At 44.8% G+C, this 27,323-nt stretch overlaps 1 protein-coding gene across 7 annotated transcripts in view; it reads right to left on the bottom strand.

Moving 5' to 3' along the window:
- INVS (inversin) overlaps nt 1-27,323 on the bottom strand; it is a 519,828-nt gene that overhangs the window by 9,928 nt on the left and 482,577 nt on the right. For 6 of the 7 annotated variants that reach the window (XM_033929645.1, XM_033929646.1, XM_033929648.1 and 3 more), the window contains exon 17: nt 26,611-26,691. In XM_033929645.1, coding sequence (XP_033785536.1) covers nt 26,611-26,691 — 81 coding nt within the window. Of the gene's footprint in view, nt 1-13,554; nt 13,609-26,610; nt 26,692-27,323 lie in introns of all 7 variants that reach the window. The other variant, XM_033929649.1, reaches the window with a different exon arrangement.

Raw genomic sequence — 27,323 nt, 5'->3', positions numbered from 1 at the left:
TACATAGAGTTTTTTGGACCCCAGTTCGTTTGCAGAAGTTAGATAGTTCCAAATCTAATAGATGCTGGCACTGTCATCTTGAAATAAGGACACTGGATCATTTGTTGTTTTTTTGTCCTTTGATACTCAACTTTTAGAAATCAATATGGGGACAAATCAATTTGATTTTGGAATCTTCAATTCCGCTGTCTTATGAGGTGGTTATTTGTGATATATTGTTGTCACCTATATTTGAACAAATATAAAAGTAGATTATTTTCCATCATGACTGGGATAGCCATGCAAATGGAAACTGGAAAAATTGGGATCAACTTAATTTCTCCTTTTGGTGGGACTCTTTATGTTTATGCTACAAATATGAGAAAATGAATTCAGAAATGTGTAATAATAAGTAATTTAAATTAACATGGAGTCCATTGACAAATTTTGTTAATGATGATTAGCTGGATTATTCTCCTGATTTCTTATTTGATTTACACATTCAGGGTGGGTGGGCGGAGGGGTATTATATTTTGATGTTATCATTGATAAATAAGTTCAATATGATTTTCACTATGGGCTCCTTTTACTAAGCTGCGCTAGCGTTTTTAGCATGCGCTGCAATGCCATGCGCGCTAGGCACTAATGCCTCCATTGAGCTGGCATTAGTTTTTCCGTGTAGCACGGGGGCAGCTCACGCTAATCTGCAGCGCATGCTAAAAACGCTACCGCAGCTTAGTAAAAGGAGCCCTATATGTCTGAAATAATGCATTTTGTTTTTGTTCTTGTATTGGGGTGGGAGAGGGAAATGTTTTTGAAGTATTTCTATGATTGATGTAAATGCAATTTTGAAGTTAATTATATGTATATTTTAATGCATTGTTTTGGAATGAAAAATTAATAAAGATTTATAAAAAATATATATATTTAATATATTGTTTTGCACTGCAGACTCCTGATGCAGGCCACATAGGCCGAAACATGTACGTGTTGAGTCTTTAAGTAAATAAATTGTAGAATACAATTTTTCTTTTTTTTTTTTTTTATTTCTCCGTTGTGAGAAAGAATTTTCTCCTGTGATTGTTGCTCTGCCTTTCTGGAAAACATTTCTGATTACAGTGACTTTGAGGCTTACATCTCAATTTTACTAAATCAGAGGCGTTGGTCTCATCGGAGGAGGCGAAGGGTCAATTGGGGCCTACTTTTCCGCTCTGATGGGTGACTAATTCATTTAGATATCTTGGCATTATTTTAACATTGTCCCCTAGGCATTTGATTGCTGCCAATGTGGAAGTACTCTTGAATCAGACTAAGGACCACATATGCAAAAATGACTTTATAAAATTATTTTCTAAGTGTTTAGGCATAAATTATTAATGTAAACCCATAAAACTTGTGAATATCTGAAATTACAGTCTAAAAAGAATAATATTTGAGTAGACATAACATTTTTCACAGCAACTGTCATCAAACTCTCTGCCTGTCTCATCATAACTTAACCCTCCATTGTTCTGACCGGTTGAGTTAAATGATTTGATTATGGTATCCTGTGGCAAACTTGTCAATGAATGTTTTGTTTTACAAGTCCAATGAATGTTAAAACTCATACTGACAATTATTCTTCACCTTCCTGAATGCACCCCTCTACTCAGTGGCGTACCAAGGGGGGGGCGGGAGGGGCGGTCCGCCCCGGGTACCAAGCCCTGAGGGGGTGCTCCCGGTCCGGTCCAGTTCCCCCCCCTGCGCCGGGTGTCGCGTCTGGAAACAGCCTGCAGCAAGATCGCGATGCCAGAGATCTTTGCCTGCTTCGACTGTTTCCTCCGCCACGGTCCTGCCCCTCCTCTGATGTCATCCCGGGTGCCGCCTTAGGGGGGGGGGTGCACAGCTGGCCCGGTCCCTATTGCGCTTCTACCCTCCCAGCGAAAGCAGCATCGGCGCCATTATCGAAAAAGGTAATGGCGCCAGGCCTTGGAGCACCAAGGCAGACCGCTTCTCCCCCCTCCCAGCCGAAACCCCGCTGACCATCCTATCTCTCCCCCCCCCAAGTGAACCTTTCCGACCCTCCCAGCGAAAGCAGCAAACCTCCCTCCAGTAGCGTCGGCTTTATCCTCCCTCTGCCGCATCACTGATGACGTAATCAGTAACGCGGCAGAGGGAGGAGAAAGCCGCGAAGGAGGTTTGCTGCTCTCGCTGGGAAGGTCGGAAAGGTTCACGGGGGGGGGGGAGATAGGAGGGTCAGCGGGGGTTCGGCTGGGAGGGGAGAGAAGCGGACTGCCTCGGTGCTCCATTACCTTCTTCGGGCAGCAGCAGTGTTTACAATTCGCTGCTGTTGCCGGCTTCAGGCCTTGTTCTCTGCCGGGTCCTGCCTACTTCCAGTTTTCATGAAGACAGGACCCGACAGAGAGGAAGGCCTGAAGCGGGCAACAGCAGTGAATTGTGAATGCTGCTGCTGCCCGATGAAGTTCAGGACATCAGGACATCGGGGAAGGAGCAGGGAGAAATCGGCTGCTGGCTTGGGGGTGAGGGTAGGGAAAGAATCGTGGAAGTGGAGAAATCGGCACGATGGCTTTGTGCGGGCTAAGGGGAGAGAGAAAGAAAGGAAAAAATAAAGAGGGGGGCCAGGAGGAGAGAAAAAGAAAGGCAGAAATAAAGAGGGGTCAGGGGGAGAGAGAAAGAAAGGCAGAAAGAAAGAGGGGGACCAAGGGGAGAGAAAGAAAGGCAGAAATAAAGAGGGGGTCAAGGGGGAGAGAAAGAAAGGCAGAAAGAAAGAGGAGGGCCAGGGGGAGAGAGAAAGAAAGGCAGAAAGAAAGAGAGGGACCAAGGGGAGAGAAAGAAAGGCAGAAATAAAGAGGGGGGTCAAGGGGGCGAGAAAGAAAGGCAGAAAGAAAGAGGGGGGCCAGGAGGAGAGAGAAAGAAAGGCAGAAATAAAGAGGGGAGCCAGGGGGAGAGAGAAAGAAGAAGGACCAGAAGAAGGACCAGAGACTCATGAAATCACCAGACAAAAAAGTAGGAAAAATTATTTTATTTTCAACTTAGTGATCAAAATGTGTCCGTTTTGAAAATTTATATCTGCTGTCTATATTTTGCACTATGGCCCCCTTTTACTAAACCGCAATAGAGTTTTTTAGCGCAGGGAGCCTATGAGCGTCGAGAGCAGCGTGGGGCATTCAGCGCAGCTCCCTACGCTAAAAACCGCTATCGCAGTTTAGTAAAAAGGGAGGGGGAATATTTGTCTATTTTTGTATAGTTGTTACTGAGGTGACATTGCATAAAGTCATCTGCCTTGACCTCTTTGAAAACCCGCGGAATATAAATGATAATTAACATTTTCTCTGCGTACAGCGTGCTTTGTGTTTTTAAAATTTTATTGTTGGTAGATCATTTTGACTTGGCCACAAAGGTAAGGGGGAGGGAGGGAGGGGAACTGCTGAAAGACATCTAGTAATCCTTGCAGGCTTGACTGCAGGGAATTATTTTTGTAAAATCATGTTTTGTTATGTGACTGGCATTATCTAGACTTTAATTTCTATGAATGAATAGAATGAAAATGATATAAAATTACTTGCTTGTTTTTATGTGCGTGCGCTGAAGGAAAGTGGAGAGAGAGTGGGCTGAGGATGCTGAAGGGAAATGGGGAAGAGAGTGGGGAGAAGACGCTGATTTATAAATTGACAATTGTACAGAATATTGTTTCTTTTTATACTTTAATATAAACAATTCAAGGCTTGTGTGGATGAAATCAGGTGGTTTGCGGGGATGGGGACCGAGCTTACAGGGATTAGTCCAATAAAATGGTATTTTTTTATTTCTCATTATTTGTTTTATTTTTATTTATTAATTTATAAAGTGGTGATTGTTATGTATCAGTTTTTTCAAATTTACATCTACTGTCTTTATATTTTGCACTGTATTAGAGGACATGTGTTACTGTTTTTTTGTGGTGTTGCATTGTATCCAGGGTCTGGTTTCTTGGCGGATCAGTTTAACTTTTGTCTACATATTTCTATTTTTAGTTTGTGATTATTCCATTTTGGGCGAGGGTGTATCTCTGTTCTGTGTGTATGAAAAAGACATAGTTTTCAGTTGGCATTGACTACAGGACCAATTGACTGTGCGGGATCTGGCTTGTTTAGTTTTACAATGTATGTGTTGGTGTTCTAGTGCTCACTGCAGTGTTTAAGATGCAGCCTTTTCCTAGGTACACTCTTGTGGTGCGATATGTAGATTGGTACTAAAAATCATATTTTTCATATAGATGGGGGGGGGTGTCAAAAAATGATGGGCCCCGGGTGCCACATACCCTAGGTACGCCACTGCCTCTACTATATTCTGACCTGTCGAAGGCATACCTTCCTCTGGCATACTATATCTGGCATTAGTCACTGACAGCTCTGAACTTTTCAGCCAAACTTCATACTGTCATCCATGAAAGGAGGCAGATGGAAAACATGCTATTGTCTTTAAGCTAAGGCTAAAGTTCCCTAAGCTCCTATTAGGTGAATTAAAGTGAGCTCTGTTTGAAAGGAATCAGGCAAAGGTCCTATCAGGTTTTCTTCATTATTACGATATAAAAGCTAAAGGCTACTCAAAAGTGCAAAAGAATGCTTTCATAATTTGAAAGGAACAAAGGTAAAACTTTTAAAACAAAACATGAAACAATCAAACCCTAAATATAAAGCACCAATAAGACTATTTTATGTAATCATATACATTTGATTTAATCTTAGTATTGTTATTGAATTTTTTTATACAAATTTGGAATTAAAAAGTATGTTTATGTTTATTTGTGTCTGATAAACTGAGTCAAAGCAGTTTACGCGATTAAAAGAGATAAAATTACGAGATGACCTCCAAATTAAAACAGGAAAGGGGCACATTAACAACCAGAAGGGAAAAGGCTAAAATAAAACAGTAAAAATATCAAACTACAACTAAAAGTAAAAGTCTCTTCTGTATGTCCCTGCCCCCCCCCCCAAGTGCTCCCCAGGCTGAATCAGCAAGGGTAAGGAATTGAAGAGACAACTAGATTAGATGGAATATAAAGTCAAGAAGGCCCCGGACCAAATGCTCATTCGAAAAAGTAAGTTTCTAACAAAATCTTACATTTCAAGACACTAGTTTCCAAAAGGATGTGGAAAGGAAGGTCATTCCATGATTTAGGTGCCACAAAAAAAAGAATGCAGCTTTTCTTGTAGATTTGAAATGTGTAGATGTGGTTCTGGAAGTGTCAGATGATTTGCATTGATAATTGAAGTGAAGGGATATAAAGAATGACTAGCTGAGAAAAATAAAGGGTATGACCAGAGTGTAATGTTTTATGAACCAGATATGGAATTTAAAAAAAGAAATCGATATTGGACAGGCAACCAGTGGGAATGTAGAATAGCATCATGCACAAAAAAGAAGACACAGCTGTGTTTTGAAGAGTCTGTAGACGTTTCAACTGAGAAGTTGTTAAACCAACAAATACGGAATTACAATAAGCTAATTTAGATGTAATAAAGGCATGTATGAAACAAAGCAAAGTCAAAGAATGAGTGAAGTGGGCATAACTGACATAATTTGAAGAATCCTGATTTAACAGTTGTTGACACATGCTCAGAAAAAGACAACTGATAATCAAAAATGACCCCTAAATAGTGAAATGAAAGAACTGTTTGATCAAACAAAATTGGGGTTAGGGTTGGTTGAGGGAATGAACCTGTGATCCAGCAAGCATCCATTTTCTCTGGGTTAAGGACAAGCCAATGATTAGTTGACCATGAGGCAAGAGCTGAGAGACAGAACTGTAATGGGGACAGATCAGGATAGAAAGGTGAACATGGATAGACCAGAAGGATGTTTTCTAATGTTAAATAATTGGATATCAGTGGCTAATGGACTGATGAAAAATTTAAAAAAGGATGGGGAAAGTAAGGAGCCCTGAGGAACGCCGCAGAGGAGATTTTGGTTCTTAGAAACTTTAGAACGATTGGAAACTACAAATGAATGTCCGGACAGGAAAGAGGAAAACAAGGTATAAACTATACCCGAGATTCCATTCTCCTCCAGCCAAAATAAAAGTAGACTATGTCTAGAGACACATTGTTTGAGTTACGACCATCATATCTTTCTAACCTGGTGTTGTTTTATGTGCCTAGGCGTTTATTAAGATCTTTGAATGTTCCCCATATTTCAAAGGCTCATCTTGCCTTGACTAGAAATGGTGCATTTTTTTATTTAGTCCCAATATTATGGAACAGTTTGCCGGTGGAATAGAGAAAGGAAGAATCATTCCAAAATTTTAAAAGACATCTAAAGGCACATTTTTTTCAAATGGTCTTTTAAATTGATAAGCTTAATTTGGGACTGTAATCTGCATCTATATAATTTTATATTTTTAAAATCATTTTTATTAATTAATTTTTAGTTTTATTTGTTAATTTGGTTGTAATAGGGTATTATGTATTAGAAATGTTAATTTCAGTTTGCAGGGAGGTGGAGGAGTGGGAGGCAGGGGTACAGGATGGTAAAGGTAGGGGGGGAGGACTTTCTCTCTGTTGATAGGCTCGTGGAATGTTAATGGCTTAAGATTTTGCAAGAGGTGAGGGACACTATTCAGGACTATCTGCAGGTGAATGATACTGGAGCCATGGGGGATGGTGTTCTATGGGATGCCTTGAAAGCAGTGCTCAGGGGCTTTTTGTTAAATGGGGGGCACTTAAAAAAAAAATGAGAGGGCATGGCGATCCTTGGGCTTGTGGGAGCGGTTGTTGGTTTTGGAGCAGAAACATAAAAATGATCCCAACTTTCAGCTTTTTGAGGACCTCCGAAAAACTAAATTGGACCTCCATCAGCTGCAATTTGAGGATCTAGAATTTAAGAAAGCACAACTGAAGCAGGCTTTGTTTGAATCTGGGAATCGCTCTAGTGCAATTATGGCTTGTTTTTTACGGGCAAGGAGGGTATCCAATACTGTGAGGAGTGTATGTAGTGCAGTAGGGGTCCGTTATTGGGTGGATCAAGATATTCACAAGTTGTTTGTACATTATTTTGGGGCTCTGAATAGCCAGGGTCCGTCGGGTAGTATGGCGGAGATACAGGAGTTTTTGGCTTCGATTCATCTTTCTATGTTGTCCTCTTTAGAGAAGGAGTGTTTAGACTTGCCAATCATGGAGGTGGTGGGAGTTATTAAACGACTGAAGGAGGGTAAATCTCTGACTGAAGGGGGTAGATGGCTTATCAAACACTTTTTATAGCATTTTCGGGAGCAGGTGGCTTCGTTGTTGGTGCGGGTCTGTAATGGGGTGAAGAATGGAGGGGACACTTCCCTCCTCCATGGGAGAGGCTGGAATAACGGTGTTGTTAAAACCAGCAAGGATCCAGAGGACAGAGACCAGTGATACCGGTACCATCTCCATCCCGGCGAGGTCCCCAGCTGAAAAGGTTCTGGTCCCAATACTGCCTTACACATATAATCTGTCATCTCTGGACCGATGCAAAAAAAAGAGCGGGGGGAGGGCATCTCATTAGGAAGAAAAGAAAACACATGCAGACTATTACATGGCAAAAGAGATGTGTCTTTATTCAGAACAACAACACATATTTATAGTCCCCCCCCCCCCTTTGTACATGCCCTGTCACAAGCTAATAATGGGTGTAGCTTATGAGGAAAGATAAGTTTCGTTTCTCATGGAAATGGGGAGGGGGAAGGGAAATTCCACAGCAAGTAGTCATAGTTACAGATAACAAAAAGAGACAATGTTTTTATGTGATTTCTTGCATAATAAAATAAGCTTATAAAGAATATACCCTTACAGACATACCACCCTATCTCGTTAAATGTCGACGCCAAAATTTTGGCTAAGGTATTGGGTTTGGGATTGGGAAGGGTACTCCCAGGACTCATCCATATCGACCAGTCGGGGTTTATTCAGCGGTGCCGGGGGGTGGGGGGGATAACATTGGCAGGACTTTACATTTGGTATGAGAAGCACAACAACTTCATAGTAACATGGTGGTGTTATCTATTGACGCTGAAAAAATGTTCAACAAAGTGAGATGGGATTTCTTGTGGGCTGTCATGCATAAGATGGGGTTAGGCGGAGGATGTGGGCAGTGGATTCAGAGTTTCTATGCGGAGCCACAGGCGTGTATTAAGATTAATGGGTCTTATACAGATTTTTCCCCCATAGAGTGAGGCACTAGGCAGGGGTGCCCATTATCTCCCTTACTCTTTGGAATTTATTTGGAACCGTTAGCCTGCTGCATTAGGGAAAGGGGGTGGGGGACGTTTGGGGTATTTTACTGGGGGGGAGGGAACATAAGTTAGCGCTTTTTGCTGATGATATTTTGTTTTACGTGAGGGATCCCGGGCTTACCTTTCCAGTTCTGTTTGAGGTGTTTAAGAAGTTTGGTGAGCTTTCTGGGTTTACAGTCAATATGGACAAATCGGAATTTTTAAATATTTCCTTAGCATTGAGGGGGGTGGAGCTTGGCTGCATTCTAAGATGGCTGTGTGAATCTGCCCTGATATTTTAAAGCTATTTTTGAAGTATTGCAGGAGTTGCCATACAGCTTATTATGAAGAACTGGAAAATTGGGACAGGTTAAACTATAGTTTTTAGTGGGAAATATTGTGCCAAATTTATAAGTTTGAACGTATGAGTGCAATGCATTTGGGACATTATAAGAAGTTCAAGGAAATTTGGGACCCATTAACAAAATTTTGTAACAATTGATTATTAGTTTTGCCCTTTGATTCTGCATATCCAGGATGGGTGGGTGGGAGGGGGTATGTAATTAATTTATTATTTGATTGCAAGGTTGTTTATTTTGATCATTTGCATTATATTAAGTGTTTTACACTTTTATGAAGGGTGGGTGGGGATGGGGAGGGGGGTTATATATTTATTGTATCATTTGAAGGAATTGAGTCCTGTCTATTGTGTTAATTGATTGATAATATGTTGCACTTTGTACTGGTTTTAAAATGAATAAAGATTTAACAACAAAAAATAAATATTTCCTTAGCGGACAGTGAGGAGCAGAGGTTAATGGAGTTTTTTCCCTTTAAGCAGGCGCGAGGACATTTGCGGTATTTGGGCATTCAGATTCCGTGTGATCTTTCTTGCTTGTATGATCTTAACTATTCTAAGATAGTGCGCCCGGTGCAAACTGATTTGTAGAAATGGCAGGGGGTTATGGCTGTCGTGGTGGGGTGCCGCATAGCGGTTATTAAAATGAATGTTTTTCCCTGTTTGTTATTTTTGTTTCAAACCTTACCTCTTGCAGTGCCCCGGGGGATGTTAAAGGCCTTACATAGGGAATTTAGTACTTTTATTTGGCAGGGGAAGCACCCGAACCTTGGTCAACAGATGCTTTGGTCAGCAAGGGAGGAGGGAGGTAGGGCAGTACCCAATCTCTTTTGGTATTATTTGGCGGCGCAGCTTTGCTTTCTATTAGATTGGGCGATAGCAGCATTTAAGCCTGGGATCCAAATAGAACAAAGTTATGTTCTGAATTGCATATTGCAAACTTGGTTATGGGCTTCCTATTCTGATTGGGACTGGCTGCGGGGGATGCATAATCCATTTTTTAGACATTTAATGCAAATCTGGGGGACAGTTTGTAATAGAGACCAGCGACTTAGGGGGCTTTCTACGTTGTCTCTAATTAGAGAGGAGCCACAGTTCCTAGTGGGACAGAACAGGGTGTTTTTCATACATGGGAGGCATAGGGTATAGTTACTTTTTGGGATATGCTCATTGGGGGCGTATACCTACCTTTGATGAGTTTGTTGATTAGGACCCAGGGTTCCCAGGGGATTTCTTTGCGTATATGCAGCTTCACCATTTTATACTTTCGGCAGGCTGGGGTGGGGGGAATCCGCAGGGGAGGGAACACTTGGAAAATTTATGGGTTTTATTGGGTAAGGTGCCTCAGCCAATTTCAGTCCTTTTTAAGTATTTGAGAGGACAGGAGCTGATTCAATATCCTTTTAGGCTCAAATGGGAGCAGGACTTACAGCTGCAGTTTACAGAGAAAGACTGGCTTCAAATTTGTGCTGAGGTACAGAGAGCGTCTCACTGCATATTGGTACAAGAAAATGCATATAAAATTTAACATGATGGTATTTAACCCCAGAGTGCTTACATATTATGTATCCCAATGTACTTAATATTTGCTGGCGGTGCGGGACGGGACCTGGTTCCTTGTTACATATATGGTGGGATTGTGGGAAGATAATACTACTTTAACTCAGTGGCAAATTCTGTCACAGGTCTGTTTGCTAGGGGTTACACAATGTTCGAGGTCTCCCTTGGCAGACTAAGCTTGTGTGTATGGGCTTAGCAGCTGATAAGTATCTGATTGCAAAGTATTGGAAATGTACGGGTGTTCCTACTGGGGAGGAATGGTTGCTTAAGTTTAGCCAACTGGCCCAGTTGGAATATCTTGCTGCGAAGCATTATGGTTATTATGAACAGCAGGAAAGATCCTTTTTCTAATCATTTTTAAAGAAAATTCAGGTTTGAAATAGGATGATAATTGGATGCTACAGTTAGATTTAAAGATGGTTTCTTTGGAAGGGGCCTAACAATTACCCTTTCCCAAATGGAAACTATCTGCCCTAAAGAGAGATTATCATGACTCATCAATGATATATAAGGAAGAAGGCCCTGAGATAGTGAGTTTAGCCAGGAAACTGGTAACACATCAAGGGAACAAAATGTAGGGTGCATATGAAGAGAAGTTAACAAAGGAAGGTTGAAAGTAGTCCAACTAAAAGATCCTGCTGAGTTCTTCCTTGGGGAAGAGTTGGTATGGAAGTCCTGACTTAATAAGCTCCCAACAGGAGAAAGCACAGGAAGAGAATCTCTGAGGTTGAGAACTTTCATTGAAAAGGCTTCAGCTAAATTACTGGCTGAGGGAAGATAACTCTGGTGAAGTGGTTCCAATGGCTGTTGAGTAAAAGATGTGACAAAATGAAATAAACAACAAGGATTGTTGAAAGAACTCATCAACTTAAACAGGAAGCCTTAGCCTGTTTAAGTTGAAAATTAGCACAAAAAAATACAACCCTTTGGACAATGTTGTTGCAAATAATGTCCAAAACACTCTTAATCCCTCGGGGAGAATGTTTGAACTTAAAAAAATATAAAATTATTACAAAAGTACTTTAAATAATGGACATCAGTATGAGCCCTTGGCATGCAAATGAGGGATTATGGGCTTGGGCAGGACCTCATAGGTGGCCAGCACCAGATATAAGTCTAAATGAGAACTGCCCCATACATTCCTTAGCAAACTTTTGGTTTTGGTTCCTTATTTTCTGGAGGGTTTGGTTGTTTATTTTATTGTTTTTTGTTTTTAATGAGCAGAGATAAGGGAGAAGCATCCCTCTTTGTCTGTTCCCTTTTAGTTTTTTTTTTTTGACTAGCTAAACTCAGTGCTGTAAAATATAATCTATGAGGTAAAAGAGACACAGGGGAGAGCTGCGTCCGTTATGATAGCTGAAGAAAAGACTGTCAGAACAGGGGGGGAGGAGCTAGGTAAGTTACAGTGCTGATACATACTCAGTAAGTGAAAAGCTTACTGTAGCTAGGGGAGAGCACTGACACACAGACTCAGTCTGAGGACTTCACCATCAAGTGTTCCTGCATTTCTCCTGCTTGTCTCCGGAGAACAATATTTAGTCCATGTTTTGGCAAAACTATGCCTTCATCAAGGGTCCTTATTGTTGGTTTCTAAAGACTGTCACCAGCCGGTCCCACAAGGAAACTGCGGGGGATCATCTACTGGTGGCAGCACGATCCTGGCGCGGCTTGATTCGATTCATCCTATTGAATTGGTTTTTCAATTCGATTCGATTTTCCTGCCCAATTGGGTGGGTTTTTTTTTTTTTTTTTTCAAACATCCTGGTGGGTTTATTTTACAGCCTCTTCATCCCCTTTGCCTTCTCCTAACCACACTGGTGCTGTGGTGTAAACAAAATAAACAAACAAAAAATACTTTTCCTCTCTCTGTTAAATCCTAGCTCACGTTTGCGGTCTAACACCATCTCTGGCAGGATACAAATTTCAAATCTGACATATTGTAATCACAAAACAGAAAATAAAATTAGTTTTTCTACCTTTTGTTGTCTGGTCATTATTCAAATTTTGTTGGTCTCAGGCTCTAGTTGACTTCTGATAACTTGCTTGCCAGGGTCTCCTTCTTTCTACTTTCTCCCTGCTAACCATCCATCTTCCATCTCTGTCCTCCCCTTCCATTTCTCTTCCCTTCCAAGGAGGTCTGGCATCTTTCCTTTTTTTCGTCTCCCTCCACAGATCCACCTTTTCTTAACTACCTTTCATCCGGCATCTCTCCTTCCTTCCCCACCACCCCAGAGTCCACCATCTCTCCCTTTCTTTTCCCAACTACCCTCCTATCCAGTATCTCTATCCCCCCTTCCACACCATCCTTTGCGTCCAACTTCTCTCCCTTTCTGTTCCTTCCCTCCCTAAATCCCATTGTCCATCATCTTTCTCCCTATCTCCCTCTCCTCTATTTTCAGACCCATTTCTTCCTCCCCAAAGTCCAGCATATGCACATCTCTTTGAACCCCCCTTCCCTCCCTCCGTGTACTTCTATACCTGGACCCCCCTCCCCTGAAGGTCTTTCCCCCCTTGAAGATCTGTCCCCTGCTGAAGGCCTGCACCCCCACCCCTAAAGGCCTGTGCCACCATCCCTGAAGGCCTGTTTCCCCCTTGAAGGCTTGTCCCCCCCTTAAAGGTCTGCATCCCACCCCTGAAGGCCTGCCTGTCCCCTCCCTTGAAGACCTGTCCCCCTTTGAAGCCTGCCTCCCCCCTTGAAGGCTTGTCCCCCCCCCTTGAAAGCCTATCCCACCCCTGAAGGCCTGCCTGTCCCCCCTACAGGCCTGTCCTCCCCCTTTGAAGGCCTGCCTCCCGCCTTGAAGGCTTGTCCCCCCTTGAAAGCCTATCCCACCCCTGAAGGCCTGCCTGACCCCCTAAAGGCCTGTCTCCCCCTGAAGACCTGTCCCCCCCTTTGAAGGCCTGCCTGCCTGTCCCACCCCGAAGGACTGCTCACTCCCCCCCCCAGCGTCCGGCTTCCACCACCCTGGCCTTCTGCTTCCCCCCTGGCCTCCCCGCACTGTTTACCTTCCAGCCGGAACAGCCTGCAAACAAGATCGCGGTGTTAGCGATCTTAGTACCACTTCGGAGCTGGTTCCTCCATTGCAGTCCCACCCCTCCTCTAAAGTCAGATTTGAATCGATTCATCCGAAGTGAATCGGTGAACTGATTCGAATGGTGAATCGGGCAGCACTACTAAACAGTAGTGACGTTCTTTGGCTCTACAATAATAATACTACTAAGCCAACATGTCCTCAGTCTATTGCAGTATCAAAAGGAAAAAACAACAAAAACGATTCCACTGGCTTTTCCTCCTCCAACAAACAGTTCGTAGTAGCCAGATAGTAGTCCTACAAACAAACTTAAGTTTTGTCCCAGGTAAGTAATCATATGTTCAAGGCAATCTCCTGGCAGTTTCACTCAGCTTCAAACTAGAAACAAAACAAAGGAAACACTTTTATACCTCTTCCTAGAGTCCTGGGCTTTCTGTAACACAGTCCTGCTCTTTACCAGGCTCCTGTATAATAAATCACAAAATAAAAGTTCAGAACAATACAGCTTGTAAATTTCTCCTCTCTACGCTGCAGCAACTCTCCAGTCTCTGGAGACTGGGAACAGAATTACTGGGTCTACCTTTTATTATTGGCTTTTTCAAGCACCCGCAAAAATCCCATCCCTAGGTCTTCGGGGAACCCTCCCCAATTCTGTAAGATGCAGCAAACAAAAACACAAAAAGTAAACCACACCAGCTTCCTTCTGGCTCAGTCTCAGCTGGTGTGCAGCAACTTAATTAAGGCTCTACACAGCTCAAGCACCATATCTGCCCAGCCCCCACTGCTGTGCCCAGCCCCCCCCCCAAAAAAAAAATAAAAGATACTCAAAAACAGTTCCTTCAGTACATTGTCCCAACAAAAATCCAAAAAGGGCAAAATAACTTACTGGCAAGAAACTGTCACACTCACATCTATCAGTTCCACTGCTTCAGCTACAGGCACTGCAAACTTAGCTATGTCCATACATTCTCCTGGGACCTCCAGCTCTGTAGTCTCCTGGGGTGCAGAGCCTTCACATTCCATGGGTTCCTGGCTTGTGCCTTGCCTTTGTTTGGCCAGAAGAGCCCTATCTGCCAGGTCTTCCTGTGCTGCCTGCTTTAAAGTCTTTGAGAGCTGTTTTAAGGTGTTCAAGCCACTCCCTAGCTTACATGGCTGGGGCACAGGTTTGAGTGCTCTCTGGCTCCCTCTCAGGTCACTGGGAATATTATTGTTAGGGAACTGATTAAACTTCCTAAGGGAGCTTACTCTCCTAACAGGCTCTGGTTCTAGCATGGATTCCAGCTCGGGGTCAGATTCATGCTCCTCAGGATAGGCAGCCCTGTCTTCAGCAGTCTCTGAGGGACTACCTTTAACTTGTTTCCTGACTCGGGGAACTGGTTTAGTGCATGTCTTACTTCTGACAGGTTGATCATCCCTGGGGATGGAAATGTCACAAGACCTAATGAAAACCAATAGATGTAGATCTTTGAAATGCCTGTGTGAGATGTGAGAAAAATTACTATACGCAATCATGAAAAGAACGCTGGGCTAAAAACATTTTTATTGGCGACCATAGTACAAACATTACAAACAGGTTTGATAATAACATGATAGATAACACATAAAATCTATAGATAATGAAACTGCACTTCATCGCTATTTTTGTATTTAATCAATCCTCCCTTTCCCTCCTTCCACCTCTCCAAATTCCAAACCCTACATTCTTCTTCAAGATTATCATCAACAAGTTAGAAAATGCTGCTAGAAAACTGGAATTCTCTTCCAGAGTCTGTCATAGGGGAAAACACCCTCCAGGAATTCAAGACAAAGTTAGACAAATTCCTGCAGGTAAGGCTAGTCTCAGTTAGGGTGCTAGTCTTTGAACAGAGGGCCGCCGCGTGAGCGGACCTCTGGTCTGATTCAGCAGTGGCACTTCTTATGTTCTTATGGTACAAAACACTTTCTGAACAAAATATTTAATATTACTAGGGAGCTTTGATTATTATAACCCTGTAGGCTGACATCTACCAGCAATTCTCTACTCATTTTCTAAACAGCTTCCCTTCCCCCTCACAACTCTCCACCCCCCCCCCCTCCTCCAGTTCCAAAATTGAAGGATTGTTCAAGACAATTGCCTAAAGACTGGCATAACCTGAAGAAACATGTTGCATGAAAGGGAAATCACTTGAGTATATGACTTCTTACCCCCGCCCTCTATGTTATATCCCTTCCCTCTATCTCATTTCTGCTAAGATTATGTAACTTTTTCCCTACCTCCCCATTTACCCTCACTGTCAGGTCCGTTTGTATGTTTTATATGTTGTTATTTTTCTCACTAATCTTCCTAAATCTCCATTAAATATGTCATTTCTTCCTATTTAAATTTTATTGTTAACCGGCCAGATATTTGTTTTATGGTCGGGATATAAAAAACCAATAAACTTGAAACTTGAAACTTAAATGTAGCCCCCTCCCCCCTACCATACAGGGTAGAAGCACTTCTAGTGTTTAAAAGTAAGGCATGTCTTTCAGAGCTCCAATAAGAGTAGGTCCTACTGCACAAATGCCAATGAGAAGGAACATTCCCTTGTATCCAGTGGTGTAGTATACTTTTTTTCCCCAGTATATAAACCTTCATTACCCAAACTTGACTACCCTTGCCTCTTAATCCCATACTAGAGGTTTGACCCAAAATGATACCCCCAAGAGTAAAATTAATGATTTGTTGGACTATGGGGCTCATTTTCAAAACAGAAAAACATCCAAAAAAGGCATAAAGTGGTATTTGGATGTTTTTCTTACTAAAAGATCCAAATCACTATTTTATAAATCCATATTTTGGATGTTTTTCTAGCTATTCATCTCCTGTTCATCTGAATTCCACAGGGGTGTGTTGAAGATATGTTTTGGGTGGGCTTAGGACTTAGGTGTTTTGCCGTGATAACATTTAACAAGAGGTCCAGGGTGTCATTTAGATGTTTGGGGGTAGACCTGTTTTATAAATGAATAAGGGTCAAAAAGTTGCCCAAACTGACCAAATGACCACCGGAGGGGTTAAGGCATGATCCCTCCTTACTGCCCCCAGTGGTCACCGACCCTTTCCCACCACCCAACGATGTGAAAGAAACAGTACATACTAGCCTGTATTACAGCTTCAGATGGCCACATGAGCAACTCAGCAGAGCTAAGGGGCATTTTATTGGGTACTGCAGTGAACATCACACAAAAAGTCACAGGCACACATGTTATGTGCAATCTTATATCCCACTGAATCCTCATTAATTAGAGTTCTAGGTGAGTTACAGACAACATATTGTTACATAGAATTTTGTACAGAGTTAAATATGTTACAAAGAATTATATATACTATATAAAGTTATCAACTCGTTATCAAATTATACATACAGTCTGAGGTAATATATCATAAATAGCAGCTGTTTACTTTCAGGAGTCCAAGGTAATATAAATTCCAGTGCTTGAAGTTTCAAAAAAAATATAAGATTCCCTGGTTTTAAGTTCAATTATTCAAAAATTTTCCTCTAAATTCTTTCATCTACTATAATAAAACACTAAGCGCGCATGCGCATTCTTACCTGCGTGTTCTCTGATCCCTGATCAGTATGTCTGTGGCAGGTAAGAGTACGCATGCGCACTCAGGGTTCTATTCTAACAACCGGCGGCAGGTAACACGCTGCGATTCCCCCCCCCTGCGCCGACCCTACCCAGCACACCCAAAACCCCTGTTGACCCTCCCACCGCTAGACGGCCGACAAATCTCCCGGCTCCAGCAGTGTCCGAGGCACAGTAAACACGCTGCTTCGCATCCTTCTACTGCCCTAATTTCCTCTGCTGCGTCTCTGATGATGTCATCAGGGACGCGGCAGAGGAAATCAGGCCAGTAGAAGGGGGATGGGAGGCAGGTAGGCAGGCTGGCATCGGGGGGTGGGGGTGGGACAAAGTCTGGAAGATAGTGATGGGGACATAGGAAGGAGGCACTGGGGGCACTAAGGATATAGAAAGGGGTACTGAGGGCACTAAGGACATAGGATGCACTGAGGGCACTAAGCAGGACACAGGCACTGGGGGCACTAAGGACACAGAAAGGAGGCACTGGGGGCACTAAGGACACAGGAAGGAGGTACTGGGGGCACTAAGGATGTAGGAAGGGGTACTAAGGACATGAGAAGGAGGCACTAGGAGCACTAAGGACATAGGAAGGGGTACTAAGGATATAGGAAGGAGGCACTGAGGGCACTAAGGACATAGGGAGAGACCCAGACAGAAAAAATGACAGACAGGTAGCGTCCAAAGAGAGAGCGACAAAGAAAAAAAAAACAGAGAGACAGGGGACAGGGGGAGAGGGGGACCAGGGGAGAGAGAAAGGGTGCTGCTTTGGGGGGAGGGGTGTGCTGGGGGCAGACAGCAATCATCAGGAGGGAAACAGAAGGGGGCCATGGTGCACGCAGGCATGGCACAACAAGGGGAGAGGGAAAGGGTGCTGCTGGGGGGCACAAAACAATCATGCTTTGCTCTGGGAAGGGGGGGAACACAAAAGGGGGCCATGGAGAGACAGACAGGCATGGCTCAACAGAGAAATACAGGTAGGCAGGGGGCCAGGGAGAGACACAGACAGAACGAATGATAGACAGACAGCGTCTCCCCCTGGTCCCCTGTTGTGCCTGCCTGCTCCATGGCCCCCTTCTGTTTCCCCTCCTCCCGTTCTTACCCTCCCTCCATCCATGGTTCCTGGTGTCTTGGCCCACCAGCACGAACCGCTGCCACCGCTGCTGCTCTTCTTCAACAAAGCTCTGCCCACCCCCCAACGTCACAGCCGAGATCCCCCATAAAAGGGGGCAAGGCAGAGGGTCCACATCGCTTAACCAGCCAAGGAGCGCCTTCTGTAATCAAGCACGTGGGGAGCCGAGAGCGGAGAGGATCGGAGGTGCTGTGTATGTGTGTGCTTGATTTCAGGTGCTGAGGGCTGACTTAGCGGGCGGAAAGAGAGGAGCAGAGAGGGCAGGAGAAGCGCAGGAGAGTCGGAGGAGGCCATACAAGGGGGCGGAGAGGAGCGGAGAAGGCAGGAGAAGAAGCAAAGGGAGCGGGCAGAGGCGCGTGGTAGCTCCGCCCACCCCCGACGTCACGGCCGAGATCCCCCATAAAAGGGGGCGAGCCAACGGCGCACAGCTGTTTGGCGCGCAGCCATTCGGCGCACGGCGAAGGTGAGCGGCAAAGGCGCTCGCCTTAGCGGAGCGCCTTTGCGAAGGGCCTCGAGAAGGGCCTCTAGGAGGGGCTCCAGAAAACTGCCAACGTAGAATCCAAATACACATCAAGGCAGAGTACTGATAACTAGCTTATTAACCTTTAACCCAGCTTTTAAGCTTTTAAGCTTTCCCAGCCCCTCTATAACCTTCTATCACTAACTTTCTTAAACTTGCTGCTTAATTTCTAATTTCTTCTTACCAGCAGTAACCCTATCTTCCAACTTGCAACCCACTTAATTGGTAGACCTCCCTAGCCAACTAACAAACAGGCAGTCTTAACTAACAATTAGCTGACACCCTTCATCCTTCTAACCTTCAACTGTCTGACAACTAACGAATATCTGATTAAGTAACTTACAAATATCTTAATAAAAAAATAAAAAAAAAATGGCAGGTAGAACCAGAAGCAACAGGACTACAATCAAGGCAGGCGGTCCAGTCACCAAAGGGATTGAGGGGTTGGCCACGGAAACGGAGGGAGAGCTGGGACAGAGCACAGAGGTCTCTGTACAGACCGAGGCCATCCCCACAAAAATGGCTACAGTTTCTACACAGACAGAAACGACGGATGAACTAGACAACAGCCTTCTACAAGAACTGAATAGCCTGAGAGAGGAGGTCATGCGCTTAAGAAGTATCCGGGACGACGAGGCCTACATCGACGAGGTCATCCAGGAACTGTCCCAGATCACCATACTGGAACCTGGCAGGACCATCTTCGGGACGCCCAAAACCACCAATCCTGCAACCTTGGGACCAACAATCGGAATTCAGGAAGAGGCTGACGACGCTGACTCCTGGCAGCTGGTAACCTCCTCCACAGGCAAATACAGAAAACCTTCCTCATATACTGTCTCTTTTTCTCACACACAGGGTAGTTCTACATCAACCCCGCAAATCCCATTGAGGAACAGATTCCAGCTGCTTCAGGGAGGACCTGACAATGAGGAACAGGAAGATATCCAGCAGGAGGTTCCGGTCCCAGAGACATCAGATCGCCCCCCCCCCCCCCCCAAGAAGCGTAGAGTGGTGGTAATTGGGGATTCAATGCTGAGGGGCACTGAGGGCCCAATCTGCAGACCAGATATTCAATCCAGAGAGGTTTGCTGTTTGCCAGGAGCCAGGATCCGGGATGTAACCACCTGCTTGGACAGACTCATCAGGCCCCAAGACCACTTCCCCATGCTTCTTATCTATGTCAGAACCAACGATACCGCCAGGAACACCCCGGAGAGCATACCTGAGGACTTTGGAGCCCTGGGTGAGAAGCTGAGGAGGTTGGATGCGCAGGTTGTGTTCTCCTCGATCCTTCCAGTAAGGGGCAAGGGAAGAGCCAGAGAGAATTGGATTCAGAAGGCAAACGACTGGCTGCAAGGATGGTGCAAGGAGATGAACTTCGGGTTCCTGAACCAAGGAAAGGCACTACAAGGACTACAGGGACCAGATGGGCTGCACCTGTCCAGCAGAGGGAAGAACGTCTTTGGACACCGATTAGCCTGCCTACTCCATATGGCTTTAAACTAGGTAAGTTGGGGGAGGGTACGGGCACTAATAACCTACCTAACGAAGTAAGCTGCAAATACCATTTAGGGTCTGAGGTATATACACATAGCAATCATGGGTCGGGATCTGAGGCGCTAACACATAGTTCTAAGTATGGGTCTGGGGGGGTGCTCACATTTCCATGTTCGGGGGGGATACTCACATTTTCGAGTCCGGGGTAAGTTCACACTATGTTTCAGGGTCTAAGGAGAATACACACATTGCAAACAATACCAAAGGAGCCGATGGAGCTCAATCGGGAATATCACTAGATAGCCATAACAAACCTAAGATTTGGAAGGCTATGTACGTCAATGCCCACAGTTTGGGCAACAAGATTCTGGAATTGGAGACAGAAATGAGGGACGCCGACCTAGATGTGGTGGCGATATCCGAAACCTGGCTCACGGACTCCCACAGGTGGGACATGGTCATACCGGGTTGCAATTTGTTCCGCCGAGACAGGGAGGGCAAAATGGGAGGTGGGGTAGCACTATATGCCAAAGATGGCATCAAAGTTACCAGAATCACAGACGTTAGGTACACAGGGGAATCCCTTTGGGTAAATTTGGCCAGGGGAAAGGACAAATGCCTGTACCTTGGCATAGAATACAGACCTCCAAGACAACAGGAAGACCGTGATATGGAATTAATCGAGGACATAGAGAATATCACCTTGCGTGGGGACACAGTATTGTTGGGTGACTTCAATATGCCTGATGTGAATTGGAACACAATTTCCTCTGCGACCTGCAGCAGCAGAAGGCTATTAAACTCTATAAAGGGTGCAAGACTCAAGCAAATGGTTTTGGAGCCAACTAGGGATCAGGCAATTCTAGACCTAATACTTACCAACGGAGAAAGTGCCACAGAGGTCTCAGTGGGAGACACGCTGGCGTCCAGTGACCACAACATGACATCATCACATGACCACAACATCAGACCACAACATCACATGACCACAACATCAGAAAAAGGTTTCACCAAATCCAACACATTAACCAAGGTCCTCAGCTTCAAGGACACCAAGTTCGAGAACATGGGGGAATTCATCCATCAGTCGCTGCAAAACCAAGCAGAGACAGATAATGTAGAGGAAATGTGGTCAACACTGAAAGCTATTATATATGTATAAACATACCACTTTATAAGGACAGTGCATCTACTAACATCACTTTTTATAATGTCATATAAGAAATAAACTCAGGAAAAGGCCTCAGAATCAGAGCCTACGCACAGTCCTGATCACAGACTGAGATTGTCAGCATAGTTTTTTTAGCTCCTTAGCTCCAGTCATTGGCCGGGAAAACCTGAGAGTCTGTTTTAAATGTTTTTAAATAATTTTTATAAATATTTTTAAATACTTTTAAATAATTTTTAATAAATATTTTTAAATACTCTAAATGACTAAATATTCTATAGATAGATGCAACTGTTCTTTAGTATTGAAAAACACCAGCAACTGAGCACTTATCTCAATCTCATGTGCTTCAGTATTGCCTCAGCTTCAGATGTTACATTGTTTGCTGTTAAATTGTTGCCACTGGCAATGACATTATAAAAAGTGATGTTAGTAGATGCACTGTCTTTATAAAGTGGTATGTTTATGCATATATAATAGGTTGAATCCTTTGAGCCACTTTGGGTGATATTTTTTGAGCAACACTGAAAGCTACCATACACGAAGCAACAAACCAATTTATAAAATCAGTAAGTAAACGACGAAGAAAAAACAAACCGCAGTGGTTCTCTACGGAGATCTCCAACCTCATAAAAGAGAAGAAAAGAGCATTCATCTCCTTCAAACATTCAGGGAAGCAGGACTCCAGGGAAGACTATCTGGCCAAGTCAAGAGCCGTCAAAACAGCAGTCAGAGAGGCTAAATTGCAGATGGAGGAGAATCTAGCAAAGAACATCAGAAAGGGCGATAAAGCATTCTTTAGGTATATTAGTGATAGAAACAGGAACACAGGAGGGATAGTACGCCTTATGAAACCAGACGGGAACTATGTAGAATCGGACTCCGAGAAGGCTAAACTGTTAAATGAATACTTTTGCTCAGTCTTCACCTGTGAGGCGCCGGGATCCGGCCCTCAGCTACCAACAGGGGATAGCTCGATAGACCCGTTTTTCAACTTCGAGTTTACGCCCAGTAGTGTCTACAGTGAACTATCCAAACTCAAGGTTGACAAAGCTATGGGGCCAGACAACATACACCCCAGAGTACTCAGGGAGTTAAGAGACACCTTGGTGAAACCACTATCAACACTCTTCAATCTCTCCCTTAGCAAGGTAAGAGTCCCGCTAGACTGGAAAACGGCTAATGTCATTCCACTCCACAAAAAAGAATGCAGGACGGAAGCTACGAACTACAGACCAGTGAGTCTCACATCAATAGTGAGCAAACTAATGGAAACTCTAATCAAACACCAATTGGATACGGTCCTGAACGAGGGGAATCTGCGAGATCCCCGTCAACATGGGTTCACAAAGGGGAGGTCTTGTCAATCCAACCTGATTAGCTTCTTTGACTGGGTGACGAGGAAGCTGGATATTGGGGAGTCCCTGGACATCGTGTACTTAGATTTCAGCAAAGCATTCGATAGCATACCACACCGCAGGTTGTTGAGCAAGATGAACTCTATAGGTTTGGGTGATACCTTGACTACATGGGTGGGGGACTGGTTAGGAGGTAGACTTCAGAGGGTGGTGGTGAATGGCTCCCCCTCAGAAATGACAGAGGTGATCAGTGGAGTACCGCAAGGCTCGGTCTTGGGCCCAATCTTATTCAACATCTTCATAAGGGACTTGGCTGAGGGGCTTCAGGGTAAATTAATGTTATTTGCCGATGACGCCAAATTATGCAATATAGTAGACAAGAACACAACAGGACCTGACATCAAATCCAAGACCGATAGTATGGCACATGACCTCCTCCTACTGGAGAATTGGTCCAGGACCTGGCAACTAAATTTCAACGCCAAAAAATGCAAGGTCATGCACCTTGGCAACAAAAATCCATGTAAGACGTACAGTCTTAATGGTGAGATCCTAGAGAGAACTGTAGCGGAACGAGACTTAGGGGTAATCATCAGCGAGGGCATGAAGACTGCTACTCAAGTGGAGAAAGCTTCATCTAAGGCCAGACAAATCATGGGTTGCATACGCAGGAGTTTTGTTAGCCATAAGCCCGAAGTCATAATGCCATTATATAGGTCCATGGTGAGACCCCATTTGGAATACTGTGTGCAATTCTGGAGACCACATTACCGCAAAGATGTGCTGAGACTTGAGTCGGTCCAGCGATTGGCCACACGGATGGTCACAGGGCTCAGGGATCTCCCGTATGAGGAACGGCTGAATAAATTGCAGCTCTACTCCCTAGAGGAACGCAGGGAGAGGGGGGACATGATCAAAACATTCAAATACCTCACGCGCCGTATCGAGGTAGGGGAGGATATCTTCTTCTTCAAGGAACCCACGTCAACACGAGGGCATCCGTGGAAAATCAGGGGAGGGACATTGCATGGCGACACCAGGAAATACTTCTTCACCGAGAGGGTGGTAGATCAATGGAATGGTCTTCTGATACAGGTAATTGAGGCCAGCAGTGTGCCTGATTTTAAAGCTAAATGGGATCGAAAGGTGGGATCTCTTCACAAAGGGAGGTAGGGGAGGGTCATTGGTGTGGGCAGACTTGATGGGCCTTGGCCCTTATCTGCCGTCACTTTCTATGTTTCTAAAGCAGCCTGCTGAGGTTTGCCAGTTGTCTGTAGCGAACCTCGCAGGCCACTCTCCACATCGGTAGCACGTTCCCTCTAACGCGACTGTACAGATCCATGGTGAGGCCTCATCTGGAATATTGTGTACAATTCTGGAGGCCACATTACCAAAAAGATGTACTGAGAGTTGAGTCGGTTCAGAGAATGGCCACCAGGATGGTCTCGGGACTCAAAGACCTCCCGTATGAGGGAAGGCTGAATAAATTGCAGCTATACTCACTCGAAGAACGTAGAGAGAGAGGAGACATGATAGAGACGTTTAAATATATCACCGGTCGTATTGAGGTGGAGGATGATATCTTCTTTTTTAAAGGTCCCTCGGCCACAAGAGGACATCCGCTGAAAATCAGGGGTGGGAAATTTCATGGTGACACCAGGAAGTTCTTCTTCACCGAAAGAGTGGTCAATCGTTGGAATGAACTTCCGCTTCAGGTGATTCAGGCCAGCAGCGTGCCGGATTTTAAAAGGAAATGGGATACACATGTGGGATCTCTAGGGAGGTAATAAAATGTAGAGGGGATACACACGTGGTATCTCTAGGGGGGTAAATTCAGGGGGTGGGGTTGTTAAAGTGGGCAGACTAGATGGGCTATAGCCCTTTTCTGCCGTCATCTTCTATGTTTCTATGTTTCTATGTTCACTACAGCCAGCCGGCGAACCTCAGCATGCTGCTTTGAAGAGGAGCAGCAGGGCTGCTGCGGTTCGTGCCTCTGTGTTCCAAAATGGAATACGGCCAGGAAAGGACACAGCACGCCACAGGAATCACAAAACCCTAAGTGTGCATACGCACTTAGGGTTTTATTATAGAGGATATATCTATAATAATAAAACACTAAGCGCACATGCACACTCTCACCGTGTGTTCCCTGAGATCTGATCTGTCGGGATGTGCCGGCAAGAGTGCGCATGTGCACTTACTACGTATCTGAAGGTGTGCTACAGACATGACAGGCGCATTCGGACATTTAGAGGCAGCCACAGAGGGGGAAAATAAAAGTGTACCATAGTCGTCAGAGGGCACGGGGCAGCAGTCCAGGAGTGACAGAAAAGGAGAAGCGAGAGTTGGTGTCACTCGGAGACGGCCGCCACAGCCCCTGTCACTGCCTAGGCCTCCCGGCTACTCACACGCACCCTCCAAAGGGCTGGGGCACAAAGAGTGCCTCCTGCCCCCCCCACTCCCCGGGATGAACCGAGAAATAGAGCCGGCCCGGCCTCCGCGACAGACCTGAGGAGCCCAGCAACTTTCCGCCCCGGCTCTTGCGCTGACCCCGCCGTCCGGGACCCGAGTCCTTTGCCGCCGCCCCCCCTTCCCTTCCCATGGTCCCGACTACGAACCCGGTGATTCTAGCAGCGTGTGCAACGAACCCGGTGATTCTAGCAGCGTGTGCAGCAGTCTTCACATGCTGCTTCGGGCCCTAATTTGCTCTGCCGCGTCTCTGATGATGTCTGATGATGTCAGGAATGTGCAAAAGTAAATCAGGGCAGTAGAAGGGCCCGAAGCAGCGTGTGAAGACTGCTGCACACGCTGCTGGAATCGCCAGGTTCGTAGTCAGGACCGCGGGAAGGGGGGGGGGGGGGGGTAAGGGACTAAGGAGCCGGACAGACCGCAGGAAGGGAAAGGGGGGTAGAGGAAACGCTACTGCTGCTGCACAGGGAAGTGGTGTGGGGGGAGGGAAATAGAGGGGGAGGGAATGCTGCTTTGGCTGATGCACAGGGAAGTGGTTAGAGAGAAATGCTGCTGCATAGGAGGCAGGGAGAGAGACAGATAGATAGAAAGACAGACAAACAGACAGCAGGAGGAAGGGAGACAGAAAGAAAAGAAGAAAGACACAGGGGCAGGGAGATACACAGAAAGACATACAGACAAAGGGGGCCAGGGACAGAGACAGACAGAAAGAAAGACAGCGGGAGGGAGAAAGAGACAGAAATAAAGACAGACAGACATATATTCTAGCACCCGTTAATGTAATGGGCTAAAATACTAGTATATATAAGTGCTCAGTGCCCAATCTCCTGCATTGTAGCTACAGTAAGATCAATTAGGGACCATCATTACACTTAAGATCTTAATATTGTTCAACCTGATCTATGAAACCACCAGTGCATACTTATAATTCTATGTAAACATTGTTGTTGAAGTAAGTACTTACTTACCCCCTAGAGCAGAGGTTCTCAACACATGATCTGCATACCCCACGGGGTATGCAGCGCTGGCGCTGTATGTCTCCCACCCTTCTTCTGCTGTCACATATCTCCCGCCTTTCTTGTATTCTCTCCCCTGCTGGGGGAGGGGCTGGGGAGGTGTTGCTTTGCAGTGGCGGTGGGAGGGAGTGGGCATCCCTCCCACCGTCTTCGTTTTGGGGTCTTTTTTATTTTAACTTACGAGTATTCTATGCATGTGCCGATCATTATCACCAGTGACAAATCCCATGCAAATTTAGCGACCCTGCATGACTCTGCGAACCTCATTTGCATGCATGTTTTTTTTTAAAGAATGACTTGTCTTGTTTAAATTGTTACAATAGCAGCCTGTCATATTTTACCACAAACATTAGAGAATCTTCCCCTGAGAGTCATCAAGTTTAGGCAATTGTAGGCAAGAGAGATACATACTACTTTCTAATCCCATATCCTCAGAAGGGGCACTCAATCTGGTAAAGAACTCCTTAAATATTTGATTTATGTCTTCTTCTGCTCTATCCAGAGTCCCTGATTTGTTAGCGTGTTTAAACAACTGATAGTACAGTATAGATTTTTTTTAACCCAAGGCATGTATTACCGGTAACTGGTTAAGGGTAGATTGTGAAGCCAAGAGTCTGGCCTGAGTAACACCTCTTTGCTAAATATTTAAAAACATTTTTTCAGTTATAACTTCTACTGTTCTAAAAGGGCTTTCTCTTACCTGAAATCAAATCTCTTGTGAACAGTTTATGCTTTGAAGAATGTCTTGATGGATAACCCCGTTTTCCTTCTTGACAATTCCCTTTAAAAAGATAAATGTTATATGTAGGCAGAATTATTTACATATATTTATCTTATGTATACTATTCATAAGGCCTATTTCGAATCTCTCTGCTGGTCTAGTGGGGTCTACAGGCAGAAGCAATGCCTACTTGCTCCTGGCTGCCATGGCTCCTTTCTTAACATGGCCACTGCATCCCCTATTTAGTACTCCAAGGCTGTTGATAGGGGGCATGGCAGTCATTTTGAGAAAGGAGTGTGTGGGCATCGTTTCTGTCCACAGGACTATGATAAGACCACCAGGGGGAGGGGGAGGGGAAGTGAGAGATAGAGAGGTGAATCAGAGAAAGTGAGGGAATCTGTTCCTACTTATGTGGGTTCCAGATGATATTTTGCTAGAGTACACATAAGTATTATATGTGGCTCTCAGTTGAACACTGGCCGGGACCTGCATGAGCTCTGGCGGCCAGCACATGCAGAATTTACCCTGGATATTCGATGCTTGGGCCCTGACAAAGGCTAATTCTGCCTGCCCACTTGCCAGCATTAAAAAAAAAAAAGCTGACTTCTACCAGATGTCTGGATTTCACCGGACATGTCCTCCCTTTGAGGACATGTCCAGGGATCCGAATGGCTTTTCAAAACCCGGCACTG

Source organism: Geotrypetes seraphini, chromosome 2 (assembly GCF_902459505.1).
Source record: "Geotrypetes seraphini chromosome 2, aGeoSer1.1, whole genome shotgun sequence".
Taxonomy (NCBI): domain Eukaryota; kingdom Metazoa; phylum Chordata; class Amphibia; order Gymnophiona; family Dermophiidae; genus Geotrypetes; species Geotrypetes seraphini.
This window is presented reverse-complemented; position numbering and strand designations above follow the sequence as displayed.